The following is an 11,474-nucleotide window of genomic DNA, read 5'->3' as shown; positions in this document are numbered from 1 at the left end:
CTCTTTCTAATTGTTGATTATGTTGAAATGTCAGATGCCAGGCTATGAAAATTCTTAGCCTTCTCATGAAATGGAAATCACTTTTTACCCTAGTTAAATCGCTCTCACCCACCATCTCTCTGCATTTCATTCACTCTTCTATGCTTCTGTCTATTGTATGTCTGTCTGTCTGTCTCTCTCCTGTTTTTCAGCAGAAAGTAAGGTAACTGTCTTCAACTAACAATAAAAAAAAAAAATAATAATAATTAAGACACCACAACTGTTCTGAGACAATTTTTTAATATTACATTATTCATGATTCTTACTTTTTAAATTATTCACTTTGTTCTGTTAATTTGCAATAAATGTAGATTGTAAGGCAAAGCAGTAGTGTAGCTTGTTTTGGGAGCATGGGTGAGGTGATGCAGGGGGAGGGGAACCTGCTCCAGGAGACACTTTTATGGGGACAACACTTTTAGGTCTGCTGTGAGCCTCAGTAGGCTGTGAGGGCCAGTGAAGAGGCAGAAACTCCAAGGACTGTCCCCTGGTAGCATACTTAGCTACATCATTGAGACAAACTAGATTTTAATTATGATTCTTTAGAAGGTGGTGAGCTACTAGAATCGTTAGCATGCAGGACAAAATGCCTGGCAGCATTTTGCTTGTCTTTATGTTCCAAGTTCAGATTCCACTTAGTTTTTGGCTTAGTCTTTTATCCTTTCAGTGTTCATAAAATATGTACCAGCTGAGCACTGGGGTCAATGTAATCAACTTCCCCTTCCGTCAGAAATTGCTGGTCTTGCAAAATAAGAAAAGAAAGAATTATGCTTCTGTATAGTCTGAGTTAGAATCTCACTGTAGTTGAGTGAAAAACTTATTGTAACCTGTTATCCTTTTAGAAGTTGATAGAATAAGTACCAGTCAAGTACCGATTTCAATGAAATCATTATTCTCTCCCGCTAAAACATTTGTCAGTTATATCCTGTTTCCACATAAAATAAAGGATGGATTGAAGTATATAAACAGACATAATACTTTCATGTATATTATGTGTGTCTTTTATGATGTGACAATCCTATGAAGCAATCTTTTGTCAAACATGTACAAATGAAGATTTGTTGAAGTGGCTTTTGAGGTCATGACATGATTCAAAGAATCTAAGAAAAGAAAGTCACAGGGAAAAAATGTCACAGGGAAAAAATGTCACAAGAAAACGTCAAAATATTACTGATTGCTTTTGTTTTTTGTTTCATTGTTTCCATATAAGATATTAAATAAAACAGGATTCTTCCATATAATTATGCATGCTATCAATATTATAAATAAGTTATTTTGTCAATAAATTACTAGTTCAGCTAAGGTGGTCAGCTGACTTACTCCCTCACCCAAAATTTCTGGCTTTGTGCTAAAATTTGAAATCAGTATTATAAAGTCATGTCTTATGAGTCATTAAATGACTTTGAAATACTGTTTCGTTATTTTACCATTTATGGTATTTGAATGACTCACATTTTACTGTGACCTTTTCCCCAGCGAAAGTCACGACAATTATTTTTTTATTCTGTGACTTTGCTTATGTTCATCAATTCAAAATATTTTAGTGAACAATAGTTAAGAAAACAGAAGTACATAGCAGACATTGTTTTCATTATTGAACTTTTCCATTTGTAAAAAGTTTTGTGTACCTTTTTACTTGTTTGAGTCATTACGCTGTGGCCATACTGGGGCCCTGCCTTGAAGAATTTATAGTCAAATAAATCGACCTTCTCAATACTTAATTATTTTCTTTAAGTTTTTAACTTATTCTATCAGACTTTTTTACTGAACTGCTAAGTTATGGGGATGTAAATGCACCAACAATACCAGTTGTCAAGCAATGAGATATGTGTGTGTGTGTATATATATATAAACATATACATATATGTATATACACACACACACATACATGCATACACACATATACAATGGGCTTCTTTCAGTTTCCGTCTACTCAATCCACTCACAAGGCTTTGGTCGGCCTGAGGCTATAGTGGGACTGAACATGGAATAATGTGGTTCAGAAGCAACTTCTTACCACACAGCCATGTCTGCATTTGCCTCTGCATTTTTTATAAAGTAAAAATGCCATATGATCCTATGTTATTGTACTTTTGTTATTGTTAATCATTGTTATCACTATCGCATCATTTTAAACCGAGTTTTTTTAATTCATATATTTTATATTTCTAGCAATAATGACTGTTAATTCTTTCTAAGCTTTTGTCTTAGGATAGTTAAAACCCTCATAGAGTCTAGTTTAGACACAAATTATTTTTGTTTTAGTAAATATGAACGCAGTTTGAGTGAACGGTATCACTGCAATCAGTCCGCAAACATTGTTTTGGTAATAATCATTTCTACTATTTCGTCTGTCTTTACGTTCTGAGTTCAAATTCTGCCAAGGTTGACTTTACCTTTCATCCTTTCGGGGTCGATAAATTAAGTACCAGTTGTGTACTGGGGTCAATCTAATTGACTGGCTCCTTTCCAAAAAATTTTGGGCCTTGTGCCTAGAGTAGAAAAAAATAATCATTTCTGCTATAGGCGAAATTTGTGGGGAGGGGAATATTCAGTTACAGGGTAGGTGGAAAACTCAGAGTCTACACTTCCAAACTTCAAATTGTAAAGGTAATTTATTCTCCATCTTGAAACCCATTTTCAAGGAAAAAGTCCACATAGTTGAAAACACACAAAAAGCCTTACTTATTAGCAATTTAATTTAGTGAAGTTAGCAGTCAACATACAAACTTTGCTATTGAAAAGTCAACATACAAACTTTCCTTTTTATAATTTGTCATCTCCTTCATTTTGAATCCTTTTAGCTCCCTTCCTGTGAGAAATGCTTTCCTAAATGGTCATTTAGTCTTTTTTTTAAGATGATAGGATTAAGTTGCTACTTCAGCACATTCAATGATTATGTCAGTAAACTTTATCATTGACCATTTCTTGGGAAATCTGATAACATATTGACCCCTTCCCCATCAAGTAAATTTCTAAAATAAAATTAAAAAGGATAATTAATAAATTTCTTGATTTATTCTTTGTTCTTTTGCATTGTTACTATTTTCTAATAATAAATACTTATAGAAATTTAATGAAAATATAGGTGCAGGTATGGCTGAGTGGTAAGAAGTTTGCTTCTCAACCAACTCGTTCTAGGTTCGGTCCCACTTTATGGTACCTTGTACAAATGCCTTCTAGTATAGTCTCAGGCTGGCCAAAGCCTTTGGTTGACAGAAACTGAAAGAAGCACATCATATGTGTGTGTGTGTGTGTGTGTGTGTGTGTGTGTGTGTGTGTGTGTGTCTTTGTCTGTGTTTGTCCCCCATCACTGCTTGACAACTGGCGTTGGTGTGTTTATGTCCCCATAACTTAGAGGTTTGGCAAAAGGGACCAACAAAATAAGTACCAGACTTGAAATAAGTCTTGAAGTCAATTCATTCGACTAAAAATTCTTCAAAGTGGTGTCCCAGCACGGCCACAGTCTAATGACTGAAACAAGTAAAAAATAAAAGATGAAGCAAAATTGATAAAAAATAATACAACTTCTCTTTTTATATATTAGAGTCAACAGGCTGTCATCCTGACATCATGTTGCTGCAGAACAAATTTCTTTGTTAAACTTCTGCATTATATCCTTTATCTTTTACTTGGTTGGTCATTAGACTGCAGCTATGGTGGGGCATGACATTGAAGAAATTTTTAGTCTGGTACTTATTCTGCTGTTCTCTTTTTTCCGAACTGCTAAGTTATGAGGATGTAAACAAACTAACACCAGTTGCCAAGCAGTGACAGGACACACTCATATATATATACACAACGGGCTTCTTTCAGTTTCCGTCTACTAAATCCACTCACAAGGCTTTGGTTGGCCCGAGGCTATAGTAGAAGACACTTGTCCAAGGTGTCACGCAGTGGGACTGAACCCGGAGCCATGTGGTTAGCAAGCAAACTTCTTACCACACAGTCACGCCTGCAAATTTGTTTAAACCATGGGAAAAAACTTAAATGAATTAAAATGTTTTTTTTATATCTTATTACAAAACTGAAATACATGTACATGGTTGTTCATTACAAAAAAAAAAACAAAAACAAACCTATTTTCCTAAAAGTTATGAGGGAAAAACTCGGATCTTGTGAATTTTCCGAAGTCCTCCCCACCACTACCACCCCCGTTGCTTTCCTCGTGTTTTTGTTTTCATATTCGTTTCCTACACCCTTTTTTTTTTACACCCGTTGCACTAATTTTTTTTAGCTTTCGTTTCCGGGTAATAATGTCTCATTAACCGAAAGAACATACTGGATAGTATAGTCTAGTCATTAATACACAATAGCTAAAAAAGAAGGGGAAAAAATGGATGGCCACGATTGGGATGTCTTTTATCGTAACTTTGCTCGATAAGAATTGACAACAAAAAATCGAATCGCGTTTATTATGAAACGAAATTAAAGGGAGGTAACTCTAGCAGTGAAAAAATTTTGAAACTTAGGTTATAGAACTTTAACGAGAGGGCTTCTTCATGGCTGCTAGAAATAGCTGCCAAATCTCTCACAAATTACAATGGAAATGTTGAGTAGTATAGTTGTTGGAAACGGAAGGATCAAGGCTGGACTGCGTTTGCTCATAGGCCTGTTCGATGAAGGCTACGTTACTCTGTTTCCCCACGTTTCACGTCTCATATTTCTGTTTCAAAGTAGGAAGGACTGTATTGTTTAGCCTCAGGCCCATCCCAATCTAGTATACTCATGATCAAAGGTATCCTACCATGACCATCTCATCTTTTTTTCTTATGTACAGAGAACCGAGGACTATGTTATGTAGTGTTCCTTTACTAAAATGGTAGACTGTGAGTTGAAGGAAATTTGGCTGTTACTTCTAGCAGGTTAAACGATTTCATAAAGGCTTCCTCATTAACTTATGCAGTGTATGTCGATAGTACACAGCAGTGATGATATATGGTGGTGGTGGTGGTGGTGATAATATATGGAGGTAGTGGTATGGGGGATAGTGATGATGGTAATGATTCAGTGATGGTAGTGGTGATGATGGTGATACTGATGGTGGTGATGATTCAGTCATATACATCTGACAAAACTGAATTTTAATTTTAATTATTTTTTTTTCCCCACATTTTATTGACAGGAGCATTACTATCAACCATTATGGACGTTAGTCGGCGGAGGACTGAAAAAACTAGAAGATTCCAAGAGAACCATGGCTTCAGTGATACCACCAAATTGTGAATGGATTAACGATTCAGTCGTCGGCTTTGATCCCGACAACAACTTTGTCACTCTCAAAGATGGCAGCAAGGTATAATGTTGTTTTCTTTTATGTTTGATAATGATTTACTTAAGCCCTTCATTCCTTATGAAACATCAGCCGTCAATGACACCCCCACCCCTCACTGTCCTTCATTCTAGGCTGGCTTTTCTGCTTCTCTGTAGTTGGATCCCTGCTTTTTTTTCAGCACTACCTCATTATTTTGCTTCCTGCTATCTTTAAAGTGTATGTTTCCCTAAGAGAAGACCTTCTTCTCCCAGGCCTTGTTAGTTTTGAATTGTAATCAATGCTTCTTTAACTTTGCTTTATTCTACATAGGATGTTGGCCCTATGCAAATCCATTTTTATCTCTAGGAAGAGGTGGTCTGTGTTAGTCGAGCATCTATCATTTGAGTTGTTCAGCATTGGAGACCATACTAGGAGCTTGTGTTCTGACTCTCAGGGTCATTAAGGTATACAAGCCACAACACTGCAACAAGGGCTGGACCTTATGTTGGACATTTAATAATACAGATGTATAATTTAAAAAGTTAATCAAACGATAGAAAATATCAGGTTCAAAGCTGCTTTATTGAGCCTTAGAATTTTTTCTTTTTTCAATCAACTTTATTTTTAAGTTAAACTAATGTTGACAAATTTAATGTTGTCTTTGAATGGCTGCAGCTGAGATGCATTCTACCAAGCCACACTAGGAATTTCTGTTCTCATTAGTCTTGGAAGGTCCTCCATTTCATATTATGTATCTCTGCCAATAATATTAATGTAGTTGAGTGATTTTCATCCACTGTTAGAGTTTGGATGTCTCCAAAATACATCTGATATGGCCTGTTGTCCAGCATGACAGTAGTGGCTAGCAAAGCTTACCCTGCACTGAGCAACAGTAGTAGAGATGAGTGGAATGTGTCTGTAAATCTCTTCTTTTATTTTGTGCTCATACTGTGAGATGTTTAGAGCCTCCATACAATGTCTAGTCTATGTATCATCAAGATATTTAACATAGCAAGCATGAAGAAGATAATTAAAAATAATTAGATAATAATTATAAAGAAGATACATTAGCTCAATCATTAATAGTTTTCTAATAATTTCAGCTAGTAAGGGAGAATATATTGAACATGTTCTAGTCTTATCAACTCTCCTCAGATGAGCATTAGCTTCACCATACATTACTATTAATGCTAGATTCAGTGGAGGAAATAGCTCAGAGCTTGAACTGAACCATTGACCCATGTGGTTCAGAAATTTCATCTCATCAAAGCTACTTTAGTCTACTGTTTTGTTTTAGGTGTTTTATTTATACTTTGCCTTTTTTCTTTGTTGTTATTTATTGGTCCTTGCTTAGGCTGGATGGAAGGAATTTTTTTTACAAATTTTGAGAAAAAAACTCGTGTATTGTTGGAGTATCTAATATCTTTACAGCTGGATAACTTACCTCACTTTAACTGCTCAACTGTGAAGTCAAAGTAAAACATTTTTGTTCAAACTTAATGAAGCAGATAATCTTTCACAAAAGCACAAAAAAACATTATAATTAATGGCTCAGCATAAGTTCATTAATTAATTAAGCGATAAACTTTTAAGGCCATTAATAGTTTCAAGTTTTCGTTCAAGGCTAACGTTTTGAGGGGAGGGTGGGATTAATCAGTTGCACTGATCCCAGTACTGGAGCTAGTACTTTATTTTATTCAAACCAGAAAGGATGAAAGGCAAAGTTAACCTCTACAGTATTTGAACTTAGGATATAAAGAGCTGGAAGAAATGCTACAAAACATTTATTCAGATGCTCTGTCTGCTTGCCACTTTATCAACGCCATTAACAATATTTGTATTGGTAAGGTGACAAGCTGGCAGAATTATTAACACACTGAGTAAAAAGGTTTAGTGGCATTCTGTCCATCTTTGTGATCTGAGTCCAAAATTCTGCTGAGGCCAACATTGCCTTTCATCCTTTTGGGGTTGATAAAATAAGTACCAGTTAAGCATTGGGGTTGATGTAATTGATTTACTCCCACCCCCAAAATTACTGGCCTTGTGCCAAAACTTGAAATCGGTATTTGTTTTGGTAACATGACAAACTAATGCTAATTGGATCCTGAATTAGGATGTTCCAATTTTCAAGGAGGAAGGATATTATGGAACATACTTCCTAACACAAACTTGATTTAGGGTAACAATTTACTCTGAAAAGATGCAGTTACTGGAGTGGTAATTATTATGTGTACTTAATTAAAAATGAACAACAACAACAACAACAGCAACAATGCCATTATTATCATCTCCACTACTATCACCATTGCCATCGTCACCACCACCACCACCACCACCACCACCACCATCATCATCATCATCATCATCATCATCACCATCATCATCACCACATATTCCAATATCTTCTATCTTTTTTTACTTGTTTCAGCCTTGTTGAGGCACTGCCTGGAAGTGTATAGTCAATCAAATTCACCATAGTACTTACTTTTTAAATCTGGTACTCTTTTATTCACTGCTTTTGTTGAACCTCTGACTTACAGGTACATAAAGAAGTTGACACCTGTTGTCAAACAGTGGCAATAAGGTGGCAGAGTCAAACATGTACACATATAAAATAGACACATGCACATATATGACAGGCTTCCACACAGTTTCCATCTATCAGATTTACTCCTACAACATGGATTGACCAAGTCAGACCTGATTAAGTAGACTGATAATCACAGCCATTCTTGCAGTGACTGACTGATCGCTTGATTTTTCTGTTTGTTACTCAGTGAAGGAAAACTACCATTCAGAGTTTACTTGGTACTGATATCAGTAATACTAACATTATTGATATCTACTGTATTACTAGATATCAATAATCCTTCCTGCTAAAGACACAAGGCCTGAAATTTTAGGAGAGGCAGGGTTAGTTGGTTACATTGACCCCAGTGTTTCACTGGTATTTAATTTATCAACCCTGAAAGGATGAAAGGCAAAGTCAACCTCAGCAGAATTTGAACTTAGACTGTTAAGATGGACGAAATGCCAGTAAACATTTTGCCTGGGGTGCTAACGATTCTGCCAGCTTGCAACCTTTTTACCAGATTATCAATAATGCTAGTAACAGTTACATTTAAAAGTCCACCTTATGAATTACTATTTGTTTCTGTTGAAAACATTTGAATTTTCTTTCTATTTCAGGTATATTATGAATATTTGGTGCTTGCTTTAGGTTTACAACTAAACTTCGACTGGGTAAGCATAATATCTTTCTGTATATATATATATATATATATATATATATAAACTTTTGTTCACCATTATATATATATATATATATATATATATATGTGTATTTATTTTATCCTAATAAATAATAATTCGGATAGAATAAATGGGTTAATAGAAACCAAGGTAGCAAAGATCACAAAATAATTGTGGTGTAATTCCTGTTAGTGAGGCAGAAACTCCTTGATATTTTGGGTATTTGAGTATATATAAAAATTTAAGGAATGGAGTAAACGCATGTTATAACTGCATACTTTATTCCGACACATGTTTCGAAGAATTACAATTTATGCGATCCATAGGAATCGTCGATGTTAAAAATGTAAACTTCTCCTCTATATATATAAACAACTTTTGTTCACCATTATCTTTTAATCCTTTAGCATTCAGATTTCTCTGTCAAATAAAGGGTAAAGACCGCCTTTGGTCATGACTGACCATAGGAAGCACCTAGAAAGTTCCCCTCTGGGGCACAAGTCCTAGAAAGGTTGTTTGTGGAAGACCAGCAATCGCCCATGCATACCAACTTTCTCTCTCTCCATGCCACTGATGTTATCCAAGGGAAAAGCAAAGGCTGATAAAGCTTGGCACCAGTGATGTCACAACTCATTTCTACAACTGAGTGAACTAGAGCAATGTGAAATAAAGTGTCTTGCTCAAGAACGCAACACACAGTTCAATTCCGGTCCAGGAATCGAACTCACTACCTCATGATTGTGAGCCCAGTGCTCTAATCACTGAACCATGTGCCTTCATACTACAGATATAAAAAAAATTAATCATGTAGCTTAGAAATTTTGAAGATGCAATTATTTACTTTTAGAATGACATTGCAAGGTTCAGTATCCACTTTTTCATGCTTGCCTGGGTCAGAGGGATTTTGTTGAATCAGAGTGTCTGATTATATATATAACCCTACTTGATCACAAAGGCTCAGAGTGGAGATGGAGCCAACCGTGCGTGCACACACACACACACACACACACACACATGTATATGCCCACACACATTGTGTGTGTGTATATGTGTGTGTGTGCACATAAGCATGTATGACTAAGTGTTTATTTCCCTATCTTGACATGTGTGCACTGATTGTAAACATATGAATTGCATCGTTTTTTTTCATTGTTTTGCTGTCCTCTAGAGTGTTCATTGTTAGGTAACCTGAGGGAATCATTGACCTGCTAGGAAACAGGTGAGGGTAGTAACAGGGATGACATCCAACTGTAGAAAATTCTACCTCAGTGGAATCTTATCTGACTGATGCAAGCATGGCAAAGTAGGTGTTAAAACATGATGATGACAATGACGAGGATGATAACAATGATGATGATTATGCTTTGCTGCTAAATGTAAACAAATATAAACAAATATTTATAATTTTCCATGAACAAAAAAAAAAAAATTACATTAAAAATTGGACTCATCCTAACTAGTTTCATCGCTAGAGATTCGTTGTTGGAGAACAAGTACTTTCATTTTCTGTCCACAGGGTGATTGCCAGATTAAGGCTATTTATATCAAACATAGTGGAGGCGCAATGGCCCAGTAGTTAGGGCAGCGGACTCGCGGTCATAGGATCGCGGTTTCGATTCCCAGACTGAGCGTTGTGAGTGTTTATTGAGCGAAAACACCTAAAGCTCCACGAGGCTCCGGCAGGGGATGGTGGTGAACCCTGCTGTACTCTTTCACCACAACTTTCTCTCACTCTTACTTCCTGTTTCCGTTGTGCCTGTAATTCAAAGGGTCAGCCTTGTCACCCTGTGTCACGCTGAATATATCCCGAGAACTACGTTAAGGGTACACGTGTCTGTGGAGTGCTCAGCCACTTTCACATTAATTTCACGAGCAGGCTGTTCCGTTGATCGGATCAACTGGAAGCCTCGACGTCGTAAGCGACAGTGTGCCAACAACAAATATCAAACATAATCTAGAATTCAGCTGAAATATGAGCATGCATTAGATATTATATGTTATGAGGTGTTATATAATATCAACATGTAATCAGGTTGCTTTTGGTATCTTTCCAGGTAAAAGGCTTGCCTGAAGCTTTGATGTCAGATCCTCGAATTTGTTCCAATTACAGTGTTCACACTGTTGGCAAAACATTTTCTGCATTACAGTCCTTTGAAGGCGGCAATGCTATATTCACAGTACCAGCTACCCCCATAAAATGTGGGGGAGCCCCACAGAAGATTATGTATTTAGCTGAAGAATATTTTAATAAGGTAAGTCCAGTCTTCTCTTTTTATTTGGGAAACAGTTTATACATATTCAAAGGAATGGATATCGATTAATTATGAGAATAGCCTTTTCTCTTCTTGAGGTCGATCGAATTAGTATCTGTTGATAAAGTATGGACTTCAGTTGAAATTACCTGATTTCTTATCTAATCTATGAAATAATTGATGTAGTCAACTACATCATAAATGGTAGTATCCTTGCATAACTACAGTCCAGTGACTATAACCAATACAAGGATAAGAGCAAAAGAACATGACGAATACCTAATTCTGACTGAATGTATAGTGAACTGGCATCATATGAACAATGATGACATATACATAAGAACATTCTTACAAACTCACACAGAGAACCATATATATATGTGTATGTGTATATATATATATATATATATATATATATATATATATATATATACACACACTGCGTGGCATCTTGGGCAAGTGTCTTCTACTATAGCCTCGGGCCAACCAAAGCCTTGTGAGTGGATTTGGTAGACGGAAACTGAAAGAAGCCCATCGTATATATGTGTATGTGTGTGTATATGTTTGTGTGTCTGTATTTGTCCCCCCAACATCACTTGACAACCGATGCTGGTGTGTTTACGTCTCCGTAACTTAGCGGTTCGGCAAAAGAGACCGATAGAATAAGTACTAGGCTTCCA

At 36.2% G+C, this 11,474-nt stretch overlaps 1 protein-coding gene across 1 annotated transcript in view; it reads left to right on the top strand.

The window, feature by feature from the left end:
* Window positions 1–11,474, top strand: part of LOC106871235 (sulfide:quinone oxidoreductase, mitochondrial) — a 64,573-nt gene that overhangs the window by 29,111 nt on the left and 23,988 nt on the right. The window contains exons 2-4 of the mRNA XM_052974541.1: window positions 5,162–5,332; window positions 8,480–8,533; window positions 10,597–10,794. Of these exons, the coding sequence (XP_052830501.1) occupies window positions 5,162–5,332; window positions 8,480–8,533; window positions 10,597–10,794 (423 nt within the window). The remainder of the gene's footprint in view (window positions 1–5,161; window positions 5,333–8,479; window positions 8,534–10,596; window positions 10,795–11,474) is intronic.

The sequence above is a fragment of the Octopus bimaculoides genome, chromosome 18, assembly GCF_001194135.2.
Source record: "Octopus bimaculoides isolate UCB-OBI-ISO-001 chromosome 18, ASM119413v2, whole genome shotgun sequence".
NCBI classification, from domain to species: Eukaryota; Metazoa; Mollusca; class Cephalopoda; order Octopoda; family Octopodidae; genus Octopus; species Octopus bimaculoides.
Note: the sequence above shows the minus strand (reverse complement) of the source record. Positions and strands in the feature narration are given on the sequence as shown.